Genomic DNA, 18033 nt, shown 5'->3' with positions numbered 1-18033 from the left:
ATTATGCAGAATGTTATTACGTTTTCAAAATGTATACAAATCTTTTGAAAATAGCAGATCTACAAGCTCACATCACGATGCGTTGTGAGCATCACAACGATCGTGTGATGCTCTATTTGAGCATCACACAATGCTCAAATAGAGCATCTATTTGAATTGAGCATCTAATAGAGCATCATATAGAGCATCTATAATAGCCGATCTATTTGAAAATAGATCGGCTATTTTCAAATAGACAAAGTATAGGGCTTAAGTGGTTAATGTACGTTTTGTAATAATCAAAATCTACAAAGTAACTAGTAACCAAAGTTTTCAAATAACTTACTGAAGTGGAGTAAAACTACAATATTTGCCTCTGAGATGTAGTGGAGCAAAAGTAAGAGTATTGAAAATTGGAAATACTCCAGTAAAGTAAAAATACCTCAAAATTGTACTTAAGTACAGTACTACAGTACAGTACAGTAGTTAGTCACTACCACTGCATATACCTGCCAGCACAGACTATGCTCTGAGGGGAGCTCTGATTTCTTCCATAACCATCAACGCCCCCCCCTCCCACCCAGTCAAAACATCTAGATTGAGCACCAAACATAGACTCAGTCCTCTGCTGAGAGAGAGGGCACATTGAGACACTGTGATTAGAAGTATCATTACTGTAGATGACAGACTTGTCTCGAGAGCGCTGGCTGCCACTCAGACAGCTGCCATTTAGTTGACAACTGTGCCCACTGCCCAAAGGTGGTGGTAGTGTTAGGGGGGGGGGGGGGGTACATGGAGACAGATTTGACTTTGTCTACGAGGGGGAGACAAAGGACAAAGGGATCCTGATCACATGACTCCTGGTGGAGATAAAGAAGATGCTAATTAAAATGCATCGTGGGACATTCATCATTAGGGCTGTCCTACATTATGGCACACATTGTGCATTGTATGTGTGGATGCAGGGTCTGAAAGTCCGTAGGGAACTTGCATGGAATTGTATGGGATGAGCAGTGTGGAAATCTGACATAGGAGAATGACCTCGAGAGGCGGCCGTTCGTGGCTAGAGTGTAATCAGTACTGCTGTACGAGGCCAAGACATGGACGCTCCTCACAGTACAGCAGGAAAAGGCCATGGATGGCGTCTACACAAGAATGCTACAAATGGCACTTGATGTAACATGGGCGGACCTCTATGGAGGCCTCCCGTGGGTAGCGGACGAGTTCAGAGAGAGAAGGAACTGGTAGTGAGCAAACCGACACATGTGGGAGCCAACCCAAGGTGCTCAAGACCATGAGTCGGCTAATCTGCATTCTTGCACATCGCATGGAAATTTGTGTGCGGATGTTATAGTATTTGCACATGTGCCTGTACTGTATGTACGCATAAATGCACTTGCATTGGTATGCACCATTGAGGTGTCCATGTATGCTTGTAACTGTTACTGTACTTTAACATTTTTGATTGGCTATTAGGCTTTGTTGACGAAAAATCCACAGGGCAGATGACAAATTACTTAAAAATGACTGACACATTTAATAATACTATATTATTAAATATAGTATTATATAGTATTTATTAATAATACTATCAATTATATTTAATATACTTTCAAAATGTAAACAAAACAATGGAAATAGCCGAAATATAAGCTCACAACGTGTCGCATTTTGAAATTGCAGATCTGCTGTTTCCACTATTAAACAACAGATGTATATGAACAAAAGTATGTCACTTCTTTCCGTTCCTTCTCTTGACACATTGTCGAAGCTATGCAAATGTAAAGCACACGTGCACTTTTATCCACCTCCTCTTAGAAATATAAAACCACATTTTGGTGATAAAACCCCCCGAAAACAAATAGTTTATAAAAAAACATTAACAGAATGGGCCGGGGCACAAGGGTTAAGTACCCGCCCTCCGCTGTGGAGACTGGGGACCGATTACTTCACACAGTGCAATGGCCCTTCGCCAAGTCCTGCAACCCTTAGTTACTGTTGCTACACCTGCCAAGTTTCTGCTCCTGCCATGACAGACGCCAGCATGTCAATCATCATTAATGTCAACTATTTTAGCGAGAGAGTCAAGCATTCGCTTGCACAACACCCTCCTCTAAACTTTGATGGTGTATCTGCTGTCGGACTTGCACATTCCATATGCACACCTCTTCAGCATTTGTGCTGAAAACTTTACAGGCCTTCCGCATCTAGTTGTGGTTGGTAATGTAGACCAGAGGTTCTCAACCTGTGGGTCGGGACCCCCAGAGGAACCCAGCTGATAGTGAAGTGACAATTTAAGGACTTTTAAGACCTTTTTAATATAGCTAAAAAAAAAGAAGGAGAAAAAAAATACCATTACTGCATCAAAACTAATCAACAAACTATACTATAAAAACAGGGTCAAAGATTGCCCATTGCCGAAATTGTCAAATAATATAAGAAAGAGGCAGAAATTGTGAAAATAGCCGATCTACAAGCTCACAACGCCAATTGCTGAGCTTGTAGATCTGCTATTTTCACAATATTTATCTGGGGAACCGAGTAAAACTAAATGTAATGCCTACATTTCCAAGTGCTTGTCAGGGTGGGGGGTCCCCAGTTCAAATATGATTATTTTGGGGGGTTGCGCGGCCTGAAAAAGAACACAGATGTAGACAGTGGCTTTTCTAGGGAGGTACTTGGCAAAGGGAAAATTGGCCATGTTCGCTGGTTGGAAGCTCACAGGCCAGGGTTAGTGTTCTTTGTCGCTGCACTAGCTACTCCTACAGACCTACTGGTTGGTTGGAACTGCTGAAGCTCCTCACTGTCAGGTAAAGAGAAGTGGCTGGCAACTCCATGTGTATGAGGACACAGGTGGCTGTCTACACCCTCTCTAAGACCAACAAGTGGGGGTTATCAGCAAAAGGGACCGATTTGTAATTCATTGTTCGATGGGAATTGACATCATGATTAAATTGCTGAGAAAAACTTGATCAAAAAAGAAAATCTTTATCAAAACTGTGAATTTGGACAGAACATTTTTCGACCTTTAGTTCCTCCACTCTACAGCCATGGGTTTATTATGAACATGTTTGTGCATGTAAAACCATGAACAACAGAGTGTAGGTCATGGGTGGTAATAATGAGCTACGGGAGAGACTGAGGGAGAATGTATTTTGTGAAAGCAAAGCTATTAATGAGTATTAGTCTGGGCTGGGAGGTTTCAGGCTGATTTGAGGGCTTTGTGATGCTGCGTTTCAGTGTAATTTATTTTGTCTGGCCAGATAAGGCCCTGGCAGACTAAAGGGTTTGGTGACAGTCTGCGGTAATCATCATACGATAGCTCCGCCTCCCACTTTGGACACATCTGGCTGTTTTTTTCCCTTTTTTTCTTTTTTTTGTGTGTGTATAGTACAGTATGTGTATTTGTTCTGAGTGTGTGTGTGTGTGTGTGTGTGTGTGTGTGTGTGTGTGTGTGTGTGTGTGTGTGTGTGTGTGTGTGTGTGTGTGTGTGTGTGTGTGTGTGTGTGTGTGTGTGTGTGTGTGTGTGTGTGTGTGTGTGTGTGTGTGTGTGTGTGTGTGTGTGTGTGTGTGTGTGTGTATGTGCGTGTAAGTATGTGTTTTTCCAATAGGAGCATGCATAACCTACTCGCACGCGAGTGTGTTTTTATGATGCATTTCATTGTGTTTACATCTTCCAATGCATTAAAGTGTAAGTGACTTTCTATATATATGTATTCTGTATCTGTGGGTTTCTGTTTCTATTCATGCAGGCATTAGTGTGTGTGTGGGTGTGTGTGTGTGTGTTGCCATCTGTCAGGGGAGCGGCTGTGTTCGCCTCAGGACAGTGGCGTCCAACAGGGCCTCAGATTATTGCTGTTTACTACACCAGATTAACCCACTGAACAATACTAATCCCTCTCTCTACCACTGTCCTCTCCCCTCTCACTAACACATGTTCATTCCTGTGTGTTCTACCGTATTACGCAACATACGTAGTATACCATCCAAGAACATTTGAAAAAAACTCGTATACTGTCCAGTAACCATCCGAGGAAGTGTATCCGATACGCAGGAGGAGGGGCTGGGGGCAGCAAGAATGTAGACGTTTAGTTCAAATAGCCTTTTTCATGTGATAATGCGGCATCCGAGATGATGTGTGACTATTGTTTTGAGGTGATAATGACCACTGGCCATTGGGGTTTCGAAGTAATTCACACATTAACTTAACAATAGAGCGGTTATTTCATCCGGTGACTACGCACGCACGTGTGCATGATGTGCACATGCCGTGCGTGTGGGAATAATTATGGTATACCCTCCGAAAATACCTAGAACACACCACTGCATTCATTCCTTTGGATGGTCATGGTTGAAAGACTGGAGGTGTTGTGTCTTTCAGTGGCTAAAGATTAAACAAAACAAAACAAAAACTGTATAAAGAACCCAAATTTAATTCAGTTGAGCGGTCACCGCCAGTCACCAGGCTAGCCTGTCAACTGGAAGACTTTAATTGAAACAGACTGTTTTCCTCCCTTCATGTGGATATCATTGCTGTCGGGCAGAAAAACTCTTATCTCCATATTTTACTTTTTGTGTGTTTTTTTGTGTTTTTGTGTGTTTTCGTAAATGAATGCCCTACTTGACCATACTACAGCGTCACACAATACTTTTGCTATTTTGGATTTTTAATCCTGAAAAGTAACAGTTTTGGACATGAGGTTTCCAATTCCACCCGACAGAGACGATATGTTCCTCTGTGCAAACGTTATACTTTCCCTGTGGACCTGCAATGTGGATTTTCTTTTTTATGTTACGTTTCTGCCCTTTTTTTGCACCTTTTGTGTCTAATCTCGTGCACACATACCTGCCACTATGTGGACCTACCCATGTGCTACCACTTTCACACCTTATGTTTAATCTCATGTACATAATGTATCTGCTGGTGTTATGTACAGTATACATTATGTATATGTAGATATATTTTTTATGTTCTCTTTGACATGCTTCTTTAATGTTTAATCATTTCTCCCTGCTCTACCCCCCCCCCCCCCCTTTTCTTTTTCTCCTTTTCTGAAAAACAAGCAAAAACGTGAGTGATGAGATGATAAAATGGATTCTTCCAATTATAATTATTTGTATTATTAATTTGATCGTATCTTATCTCCTCCTTCTATTCCGTCATCCTCTAGCTAATCCATGCTTATGTAACACCTGAGATTCAAGCCTGGGTCTCTCCCGTGTGGGAGGCCAAACATCTACCGCTACGCCAAGAGAGAATCCCACTTTGGCCAGGGAGATATTAGGCTTCCGGCTGAGCTACTCTGCTACACTTAATTGTGAAGTGGTGAAGAAATATGGTTAAAGATGTGTTATACACAAACCGCAATATAACACTTTTTGTTGATAATGTTAAATACAGCCATGACATCTATCCCTTGCTTCATGGATCTTTTTCCCTTCTCTCTCATTGAGTGATCAAAGCTATGAAATGTTTCAGACACCATGTATTATTTATTGACACTACTACAAGGACTTGCGCACAACAAAGATCCATACAAGAAGACGCACCATTTTTCCCTGCAATTGATTGATTGATTGATTGATTGAATATTTTATTAGACAGAAATGCTAACAGCACGAGTACAGTCTTTTTTTTTTAAAACAACTGCCGTTTACATTAAAGAAGAAACATTTCTCATATTTCTTGAGACCCTTCACTAAATTAGAAATAGTGAAAGCATAGAATTCAATCAATCGATCAATCGATCGATCGATCGATCAATCAATCAATCATTCATTCTTTCATTCACTTGCTTCAAATGAGAGCATAACCATAAGGTACACTGCCATCATCTCTGCTATTTCAAACGCATCCTTGTGATGAAGATTTGTCCCCAGCGGTTCCCAAATAGCAATAGCATATAGCATATTCCGGAGACAATGTGCAAGTTTGACCAATGAAAGCCACATCTAACTGCCAAACAAATATTGCATATTAATTTGACTCAACATGGGGAAACTCACCCGGCAGACTGAGTTGGCGAAATAAAAAGCAGTAAAAAGCCAGTGTTCTTGTGGCTAGTTGTCCCTTTTCATTAAGCCCACTTTGCAAGTCATTTAGCTCCTCCACCTGTACCCAATATGCTGCTGTGTAGCAAAACTGCTAAACTATCAACTGCGCTGCTGGAATAATTTTTTACCGCCCTCAAACTCTAGGAATGCATTAGCCTCTGTGTGACTATGTCATTTAGAGAGAGGGCACGATTGCATTTGACTTCCAGCACAGAAGCATTCAGCCTGAGTTGACTCCACACGTCTAACTTCTAACATCTAATCCCAGGAGGTTTGTGAAAGCATCTAAGCTCTGCTATGCCTATGGCTGTTCGTGACACAGATTGCTCTCTCATAAATTTGCCATTGGCCATTCCAGCACACACACACACACACACACACACACACACACACACACACACACACACACACACACACACACACACACACACACACACACACACACACACACACACACACACACACACACACACACACACACACACACACACACACACACACACACGACAGTAACTGAGGCGGTGAGAGTTTTGACTGACTCACGCACACAACCAAGCACTGCCGTTTTCCTCACAAGGTCTTATGTTGCACTTGATCAGATAAGTGGTGTTACAAATGGATAACCAGGCCTTGCTAATTGCAACAGAACACATTCAATTAGAATATAATGTTTTCATGATATTGAATTGATACCGTTTCTCTGTCAAGGTGCCATATCCTTTTCAGGGAAATGCAGAGTTGTACTGTATGTTTATGATGACATTAGGGCTGTCACAATAATCGAACCTCGAATAATCGTTGACTATGGGGTGAAAATGCACTAGTGGGCAACGCTACCGCTAAAGTCAATATTATATATATATATATATGTCAATACAATAAAGTTGTGCGTGCCTCAACACACAACTTTTTTTCAACGCCGGATGAAAGAGGCTGGGCATTAAGTGGGCAAGGCCTCCACGAGTCTGAAACATTTCCGCATGATGGTGACATCACCGTCGCATCATTTGTATCTTCATTCCATTCCTTTGCCCACTAGCCGGGAGTGTCCATACTCAAGCGCACCTACAAGCTGTATTTTGACACTCATGCTGGTGAAACACTAGTGGGATTAATGTACCTCTCCGGTAGGATACACGAGTCATTTCATGTTTGACAACAATCAAGTAGAATTATCAGAAGGTGTAATTTACGAAAGATTGTATATACTTGCTTTCTATCTGTCTCTCTCCGCCCATCTCTGTCTCTGCAGACAGTGGAACCTGAGGAGGTGCTGGAAGCATCCAGATGTTCTATACATTCCACAACAGAACAGATTGTCTGTGTGAACAGAATGTAATTTCACCATTTAGCCTGTAGACCCGAGCATCAGCACAGCAGACCACAGGTCTGAAGTAGGCTGCAATGAATACTGTCTGTATTTAAGCCATGTTTTAATCTCCGGAAACCACAGCTAAATCTCACACACACACAACTTAACTTTGATCAGGATACTCCGGCGCAGTTTCTATGAATGGAATAGTAGAGTACATGAAAATATAACCATCAATCATTTGTAATCCGGATGTGAATTCAAATACATATTGTAATCCAGATATACAGTATTTATATTTGTACCATTTTAAGTTTTACGATAATACATAGATTGATGGTTAGAATTATATCCCTAACTTTTTACCCCAATGACTGTAAGACAAGTCTTTCAACATGGGAAGCTATTTCCCAATCTACAGTAGGCTTGTTCCAACTGGCGATAGAATCATATATCACCGACTGAAGGTAAGATTGGTTGATTGGTTTTCCCTCCACTGATATTGAGGCTGCTATTTCTCTGCAAGTTAATAAGCAAAGTAGCTAGGCTCTTCAGAAAATCCTCATGGTGAGATAAATGACATTCTACACTACCAGCTGGCAGAGTCCTTGGTTTCCCAGATACGAATGGGAACGATGCCGGAAAATGGAAGAACTTGATGATTTAATTATCTTTCGTTCTTGTGTGTGTGTGTGTCTACTCCTTTTGTGCCTCTCAGATTGGCCGAATGTCCTTCGCATTTACATGTTCATATTTCTGTGGCAATTAAATATACGTTTTAAATAAGAGGCAGTACAGTAGCTCGCCTGTCGTTTTCTATTGATTCCAGTGTAGAAGTTCAGTAGTAGTAGTGTATAGTAGTCATGATGGCCATGTAGAAGATCATCACACTCGCATACAATGACATGCATTAGTGCACACATCAGTGGACAGACCGACCTAGAAAGCTACCGACTGACTGACTGGCACACACACATGCATACACACAAGATCATGAAATCCTCCATCGCCCATTCATCAATGTATCCATCCATCCATGCATCCCCCCATTAGTCTATGCATCCAGTCATTCAGCTAGACATGTTCAGTATCTGTTCATCCCTCTAAACCGGCAATAGGCTTGCTGCGGTCGGTGTGATTTCCACCAATTAATACATTCATACTAATTACTAATATACCAGTAACACTGGGGGCCCTATTTTAACAGTGCATGGTCTTTAGCTTGCACCTTGAGGGTGTGTCCACTGTCCATGCCATGTGTTAGCGCCTGCCGCAAAGGGCCCTGAATTAGTGATTAGTGATTACTGATTGCGCATTGCACTCTGCGCCGAGTGGAAAATAAGGCCTTGGATGTGTATGCATTGTGCATAGCCTACTTAACTTCACTGTGCGCCGTCTGATTTAAATAACTGCATTGCAGTTATTATTAACCAGCACGTGTCCTACTCAACATTTGCCATTGGGTTATACAAGTAAACAGACAGACAGTAAATATCCAATCAGAGCACTAGGATAAACAGCCACAATGTCAAAAACAGTAAATAAGAAAGTAACGTTGGTTAAGAGCACATTGTGTAACATTCACATGTGAAGTAAATAAAGCACTGACTTGTACTGACTTCAGAAAAGCTATCAAGAAAACTCTCTCTCCCTACTCATTACATGGTTATTTCACTTCATAATTTTACTGTCCGTCATGCAGCTATTGATCCTAGTATTGATAACATGCTTAGTACTTTGTTTATACAATAATAATAATATACAATAATGGAAATGGTTTTATCGGTGGGCATCAGTATATGCTCGCACGCCGTGTAACACTGGTAATGCTGGCTACCTCAACAACCCTATCAGGCAACCATCAATCTATCCATCCACCCATCTGTCAATCTGGTCATCCAACCATCACATCTATCTTTCCATACAGCCATCCATCCATCCATCCATCCATCCATCCGATCCCCTGCCACTGTTTACATTCAGCAAGCATCGCTTCTCTCTCCCTCCCTCCCTCCCTCCCGCCTCCCCCTATCTCCCTCAAGCCCTCCCATCTGTTCCCCTCCTCCTCCTCCTCCTCACTACTTCTCTGATCTGTTCAACTGCATCAGGTTTAATCAAGCTGAGACACATCACTTGTGACACTGATGATGTATATTCCATTTTAGCTTGATTTTTTACTTGATTGACTGATTTTATTTATGGACTATCAGACACAGACAGAAACATGAATCCAAAGGGCAACTTGTTGATGTGAGAAGACTTATTTCCAACATAGTCCCAAGATGTTAAGATATGTAAAAAACACACACAAAAAAAACATAATAAGCCTAAATATGTTACCCCTGTTCCATAAACAAAAATCCTAACCTGACTTCTATAAGCCCTTCTCATATTTAAAAATGTAACATATAGCAAGTCTGTTCCACAACATGGCAGTATTGTAAAAAGGAACTTCAGGCTACATTATCTTTCAGTTGAGGCACTTTACATGAACTCACACTGGCCCTGGTATAATACTGTAGTTACGTATGCTGATTATGAACCATGTTATCTGAAAACACAAATATTGATACCCATTTATGATATTGTGCATAATATGATGCAGCTTCTGCAGTTCTACTCTTGGGCTGTACTGGCAGTGCTTCTACCCCAGTTTTAGCTTCTGTTTTAGCACCGAAAATGGGTGACGAGTGTGTTTTAAACAGTGAATTATTTGTGGTTAGAGAGTGAACTGCTGATGCCATGCTGAAGGAATGACAAAAATGCTAAAGATAGAAATGCCAGATCTCCACAGCCTTCAACTTTAGTCTATTTCTCTCAAGAAAGGCTTGTTTGTCATGATAAAAAGAACATACTTTCAGGCTTTGTATCAGGCTTTGACAGTTGTGGATAGAGTGTCCGCTCTGAGATTGGGAGGCCGGGGTTCATTTCCCGGCCGAGTCATACCAAAGACTATTAAAAATATGGCAGTTTTTGTCTATGTTGTTATTGCAGTGAAAAATATGTAAAGATATTAAATTACAGTATAAGATCAAATAATGTACCTACAGCTTTTATTGTCCCCCAGGAGGGAAATTCAATATACAGGAGAATTATTAACCTATAAATACAAAAAGTTGCACTGTATAATCATCAGGTTTGCGGATACCATTAGTTAAGTCTGTCTTTCACAAATGAATAACAACTAAATACAAATAAAAGTGTATTTATTTATCAAAATAAACTAATAAAATATTAGCCTTCATGTTGGCCTAAATGTTTGGTTTAGTCCCCCTGGAGAAGAATGCACCAGCCACTGCTCTCACGCTCCATAAACAGGAGATACTGTGTAGGCTCCTGACCTACGGGCCACAGGCTGCTTACTGTTATACTAGTGGAGAGCGCCAACACAAATATTTTGGAAACTGCAGTAAAAGATAAACTGAGCGAATGCAGGGATTTTGTATTCCATAATTTGTTGGAGAAAATAAATGTAAAAATACGTATATAGATATTGGACATAACTGTTCTACAATGCTATTTACAGGAGATAACGGGCAGAAGCTAGCTCTAACACCACCAGGGTGAAGGGTTCTTCTATTCTCTATGTTGCTAAATGGCACTAAACATTACCAGGGTTTCAGATTCCATTCCCTATGTAGCCCAACAGGGTGAGCAAGGCATTGCTTGGTTCAAGAATGTTGCTTGGCCAAAATGTGACGTTTTGTCAAATGAATCGCCACCATGAAGCCGATTTGAAGAATTTGGAGCAGAGAGTTTTTTTATTTGGCCTATTGGGAGTGTGCATGCAAAGTTTCACTCCAATCGGTCCAACAGTGCCGGAGATTAGCTGCTCACAGACTGACAGACACACGGACGGACAGGGGCGACAATAATTACAATAATTACTAAAAAAGAAGAGAATCCAGAGATCCATGTCATTGTTATTATGGACCTTTACTCCGCTCATTATAATCCATTTTAGAATACATTATTGATCCAACAGCAAAAGTGATGACTGAATCAACGATAAAGTCAAAGTACATTGGTTTGCCCACATTTCCTGCAGTCCATTTCGACTGTAAAACACAGCATGTTGGGGAAAAGAGCTTAACAGAAAATGGCAGTTGACAGAATCACATTGACAGCTTCTGTCTCCATTGTACTGAAAGATATAGGGATGAGAGGTTTCCTAGCAACACCCAATCCACTGGGCGCACAAATAATTGAAGCCTACTGTGTGAATAAATAGCCTAGGAAAGTATATTGGATTTTTATCCCCGTTTATTTTCATGACACGCTTGATGTGAAGGTATGTTGTGTTACTTGTGTAATATTTCAATGTCATTCCTGGAACTAGCTATTGTATGCCTCGCTAATCAGGAGCAAGCAGGTGTTCCCTCGGTAGTGTGCTCTCTCTCTCTCTCTCTCGCCCCCCTGCATTAAGTACCCTCAAGTCACACAACGTTCAGCATAGATAAGGGGCCACTTAATTTCCTCCTGTGAAATACCAAACAATAAATCTATATCATTAGACCCATTATGACATCGTTTGCCATGCGCCAATGAGCTAACAGCCTTACAGCACATCTCCATGTGTTGCGATTAACACCTGTAAGCTCTATAACCTTCCTGCCCTCTCACTGCATTTCATGGAAAACCACTAATTACCCTTCACACACAACTGGCCCCCGGCTCTGCCCGCCAAACAGGAAATGATGTCATAGTGACCTCATAGCATAGCGATTTCATGGCCAGCCCAACGGAACAAATGGCAGCTATCGGATGATTGGATGACCCTCACTGCTGATACGTACGTAGTATGGATCCAAAAAGAAAAACACACACATGGACATGTGCACACATAGCCTGGCATGGCTAATATCACTGAGCAGATATTGGTCTGGGATCTCTGTGTGGATCCTGCATTTCCAAGGGGCGGATTAAAAACATGCCTCTGGTCATAAACCCGCACCATATTTGCATACTAGGCCCTGATTGGTCCCTCACTACTTCGGAGGGAGTGAAATCCAATCACAACTGAGTGGTGCCAGACCAAATCTGCCGAGGGCAAGATTCGTCTGGTTTCCAGGCTATTGCGCACACACACACACGTGCGCGCGCACACACGCACACGCACACACACACACACACACACACACACACACAGGATGGAAACTAGACATGCAGGAAACAGAGTGGTCACAATCAATACAGAGGAAATATTGACTGGACTCGTTATGCAACACACATTAGGACCAAAACTAAAATGCATGACAATGGTGTATTTCGTTGCTCTATCAAACTCTAAAGTTTGTGACATTACTTTCTCGGTGTGGCCAGTATAAACACTGTGGTATTTTTCTTTTCCTTATTGTGACAAACAGTAGGACAGCCAAAATGAAGACAGCATGAGATACGGTAGTGCATGTCTGGGTCCAGAGGGGGACCATTAACCAATACACGTCGTTCACTGGGCAAAGTGTGTATACTTAGTTCCAAAGTTAAATGGTGTTGGGGAAAAATAAGTATCTGGTTGCATTTAATTTAAAACCTGATATGGGTGGGGACTGGGTACTCTTCCCACAGTCCCCAAGGCTTAACTTTGTGTTATAATAAACCACAGTCTCAATCCTCATCATCACTGACACTGGGTGAGTCATACAAGAGAGACGGAACCTATCCGCTCTTCAAAACCTTGACGATTGGGGGCTTTCCAACTATGGTAATCATTAAGTCTGTTGTTTCTGAAGAGCTGTGATTTCTTTCTCCATTTTCTGTAAACCCTGTTTTTGGCACCTTTAACTAAACTAAACAATCTACTTATTTGTTGGTGGAACAACATTAGACTCCATGATAGTATGGAATGACTCCAATAGAACGTGTCTTTTTAGATACAGATGGATGAGTCAGAATCTACAGTACAGCCACAGGCTGCAGCCTAGATCCGTACAAATTTCCGGAAGCATCCCAGATGTTCAACAATATTATCTGTGTTCTGCAGCAGAACAGAACATTCCTATCGTCTCTATAAATGAGCCTCTGTTTCCTTTCAATTTGATGTACTCAGGAAGTGGAATTTCAACTTTGATATAGAAATGCGGGAAGCATTTTTTGTCTTAGAAAGGCTGCTATATAGTGCATTCCATCTATGAAGAAGGAATGAAGAATGGAAGCTTTGTCATTGTTAAGTGAGCTGCACTTTTTGAATTCTGAATTCGAAGGAGAAAAAAAGGCGCATCAGCATCTGGTGCCCGGCAACATAGAGTACACTGTCTGGGAGAATGACAGCTGGCGATTAAAGGCAAAACTAAAAGAATAAGGGTGGAAGAATCATGATTAAACCTGATTAAAAACTATTTAAAAAAATACTGGACAAAAAATGTCTAGGGTAAGGCTAGGGTAGGGTAGATTAAGTGATATTTTTTGGTTTAATCAAAACGTTTTTAATGAAAACATATCATGATTCTGATTCAGTAACAGGGGTCTCCTCGTCTCTCCAGCTCTTTAATAAGCAGAAAATACCTTTTCAGGTGTGTTGCCAATTTCAGCCAATCAGGAGAGAGTACCATTTATCAGCTTAAAATGTTATAGTGTTCCAGTTCCAAATTTGTTTGCTCACTTCTCTGTGTCCAATTCCACTTGTTTATCCTGTATCCTGTATGGGTTCTCTCTCCTGAATGGATAGAATTGGTATACCCGACCTGAAAATGCATTTTCTGCTACTAAAGTGCTGGAAACGGGGAGACCCGTTATTGAATTACTATCAGAATATAGAACTTTTTACAATCATTGTTATTTAATATAACATATAATAATAAAAATAATATATATGAAAGCTGATCTATCCTGGATGATAATCACATTTCAGGTTCTTCAATGACAGAGCAATAAAGGTGTTGATTGTATCAATAAAGGTGCTGATTGGTTAATAATCTTTAAACATTTTTCACAGCTCAACACACATGACATTTGAGAATTCAATTGGATGGTTGCTTTAGTTTAGGTAAAAAAAAGGGGGGGGGGCAGTGGATCTTTTTAATTGTGAGTTCATAAAAAGAACACAATCTCAGTATTGTAGATGGAGATGCCCTGATTGTTTATAACGTAGCTGATCATTTATTGCAATACAATAGTATTTGGCAAGATTATGTGAATGCAAATGTGAGTGATACTGGACAGAGTTAATGGTTATTACAGAACAATGGATCAGAAGTGGTTCATAATGGAGGACCTCATAACAGCTATATATTGATGGAATATCAGACATCACACGCACACACACACGTGCAAGCAACCACAGCAGCGCTCTACAATGATTGGCTCTCTTCCTGAAGCTTCTGCACCGAGTGCATTATGGGCAATCAGGAAATGGGGATACATTCAGCTCAACCTTCTCTCCCTATATCTCTCCATTTCCCTCCATCTTTTACATATACCAGCCTTAGCATAAGCCTATAATTGTGTCAATATGGTACCACATTCCTGTATATACCCCTACTTTCACCCCCTTGTCCCTCAATCCATCCTACAGCCGTTCACCCTTCTCAAGGTGACTCACAGGAGGAGAGCCTTCCCTCTTTCTCTCTCTCTCTCTATTGGTCTCTCTACCATCCCCCCCTCCTCCTTCACTCGGTGTGTATGTGAGGATGTGTCTGTGTTATGCTGCGAGGATCACCGTCCTCTCAGCGCGGCCTACAGTCAGCGGGTTGACCTTCGTTTCATCTCTGCCCCGCGGAGCCTGATCGTTGCTTCCCGTGGCTCCAGGCCCATATTGATTGATCGGTTCAGATCGCTCCCCCCCCCACCCCCCTTCTCCCTCATCCTCCCCGATTACTCTTATCCATTTTACATTCTACCCTCCATGGCTCAATGTCAACGAATCACAGACCTCGGAACGGGAGTTTCCACTGCCCCCAGCCCCCCCACCTCCCTCCACTCCACTCCTCCCTCTCCTCCCCCCTCTTTGACGCAGTAGCCGGAGAGAGTCGTGCGCGGTGTACCCCTCCGGCAATCCAACGGACAGCATCCACAAACCGTGACAGGGCGACACCATTTCGAGTTGCACTCTCATATAGCGTGAGAGAGAGAGAGAGAGAGAGCAAAGGGAGAACAGAGAACCTCCACACAGCATTGACAGAACAGAGAATGACATCATGTAAGGTCTATATGTGTAGTGGTCCCTCTCTGAACAGGATGTCCTTTATGAACCAACACAACGTCATGTCTACAAAGCTGGACTTTAAATGACACGGGGGGAAGACGTGTTGATTCTAGTCTGATGTGATCGTGGCTATAATTATGGGGACCCCACTTGTCGACATTGGGGGGGCACCCACCACCACCATTTTGACGCAGTTGTCTCTGTGCCCGCTTTGGTACCCGAAGACTTAACATAATATTACACGCCATGCTAAAACCTAAGGCGTATTGTAAATGACAGCACCACAACAAGCAACATAACACCATGTCAAAGCAAAGTGGCAGACAGACAAGGGTCACCAATACAATAGCCTAAAATGGGTGATATTTTACTCCCAGTCCCCACCCTCTCTGGATGTCACTGTCACCCATGCATGCTTGTTAGTTATAAATTACACAAATACCATGACATAGCGTTGTAAAAAAGGCATGTCTGTGGGGGCTCAATTATGAAACAATGGTGCCAAGGGACATCTTTAGTGATCATTCCTGTGATCATTAGAACCTGCAGTCAGATGTGATGGGAAGATAACATCATCCGCAGTCCAGGCTGTGCATGTGAATGTCATCAACATCCATTTACACATATTTCCATAATGCAAGTGTTACCAGCTGATTATCGACACGTTGTTGGCTTTATGAGATCTGTTCTTTGTTCCCTGTTCTTTTTTTTTATTATCAATTCATGGAAATAAAGACACAGATTGCTACTCTCCTCACCGCATTATGACGCACGGGCTGCTGGATGGAGTCATGTGGATATGGTCCTATCTATCTGATGCAAAAATATATTTAGAAAACGGCGAAATGTTTGAGAAACAAGCGTCCAAAACGTACTGTCTGTCAATTCCATTATGCCAAGATTATCATTTGCAACGCCTTTATTAAAGGATGAAGATGACATTATAATAGGCCTGCATGGCAACTATGGCTTTCCACCAATTCTCATCCCAGTCACAGAATAGAAATGCCGGTGATACACAGCACATATCATCATGGATGGAGTCCGTTGCTATTGGGGGAGTAAAAAAAAGCTCTTTTCGGGCAAGGGACTCCATCGTGTATTAGGCTATATTGAGCATATATATCCCAGTGTTCAATGTCATTCGAACATCATAGCTTTTCCCACATATACTGTACATATTTACTCTTTACTTGGCAGAACACTCATGCTCTAAGTATATATATATACATCAGGGCATTTATATTGCGTTTTAAGCCTCGTGTATACTTCACCGTGCGACACGTCCTATGCTGGAAAATAGCAGATCTGCAGGCTCACTATGTGAGCTTGCAGATCTGCTATTTTCGGCGTCCAACTATCCGTCCACATGGTGAAGTGTAAACGGGGCTTTAACGGTGATAAATGGTAGCTCTGCTTACCCCCATCTTGACGCGGTCAGGCGGGTCTCTCCTCAGCAGCAGAAACGGTCAGGATGGATTGTGGATGCAACCAGAACTACAGCCGGTTTGAGGCGCGACGGAGACACACGGAGAGTAAAATTGTGTCTTTTCTTTGATAGAAATAACGTCTCTCCTCACCAAAAACTGCCCAAATGAAACAAAAAGCTGTTAATAAGAGGAGGAGCTGAGTCTCATTTGTAAGAAGAAGAAAGAAGAACGGCCATGAGGGAACTTGACGAGGCAATAACGTTTCATTGAACACAAAGCACGCGTCCTACTGCAAATTTAAATCAAAAAAGGGGTACGTTTGGTTTCTTTTTCAGGTGTTTTTTTTTTTTAAATGACAGGTTGCAGTTATAACAATGGAGCAGGCGTCCCGCTCGAGCCTCCCTTGCCTCGCGCCCTGGCAGCAGGTGCAACTGATGGCAGCGGATCACACAGCGTTTAAACCGCTGGCTGGAAACCGTTTCATTCAGGATGCTGCTGCCGCCTGGATGCCCGTATCCCTCCGCGCATGTGCTCAGGCACAAGCTCAGGCCGCGGCACTACGCCTTTCTTTGCTGTGTGTTGCACAGCCAAAAAAAAAAAGCACTCCGCGTGTGAAAGAAGAGCCGGTGGTGGGTCCTGACTGATGCAGCAGATGACATGATGCACCGCCCAGTGTGGTCGTGCAACACCCAAAGTTTACATTTAACCACTTAAACCCCATATGGTAGAGCGGAGCCCCTCAGGGCTCTGTGCTAGTATCTTTTCAGATCGACAAGCTTACAACGCCAGCTGTATTAGCTTGTTGATCTGCTATTTTCTGCGAAAGCTTTCCCCACAATACAGATGCTGGGGTTTAAGTAGTTAACCCATTAAGTGTTCTCCCAACGCCCATTCAGCGCCCCAATAGGCTACAGCCCCAATAGGCTACAGCCCCAATAGGTTACTTTTTGAGGGATGCTGCTCACTCTTTGGCCAGTAGCAGCAAGGACAGCTCAGTCACACATCTTTCCAAAAAAAAAAGCTCCTCCTCGTAAAGGTCGCCACCAGGTATTTCTAAACGTAACCTCAGTAAAACTATGCCTAAACCTAACCTTATTCCTAAACGTAACCTCAGT

General features: G+C 42.1%; 1 protein-coding gene across 1 annotated transcript in view; it reads right to left on the bottom strand.

Moving 5' to 3' along the window:
• The window catches only part of atp1a3a (ATPase Na+/K+ transporting subunit alpha 3a), a 47351-nt gene extending 30080 nt beyond the window's left edge, over positions 1-17271 (bottom strand). The window contains exon 1 of the mRNA XM_080441439.1: positions 16910-17271. Within this exon, the coding sequence (XP_080297565.1) occupies positions 16910-16915 (6 nt within the window). The 5' untranslated portion in view covers positions 16916-17271. The remainder of the gene's footprint in view (positions 1-16909) is intronic.
• Between the last annotated feature and the right edge of the window lie 762 nt (positions 17272-18033).

Source organism: Gymnoscopelus braueri (assembly GCF_963280865.1).
Source record: "Gymnoscopelus braueri genome assembly, chromosome: 11".
NCBI lineage: Eukaryota > Metazoa > Chordata > Actinopteri > Myctophiformes > Myctophidae > Gymnoscopelus > Gymnoscopelus braueri.
This window is presented reverse-complemented; position numbering and strand designations above follow the sequence as displayed.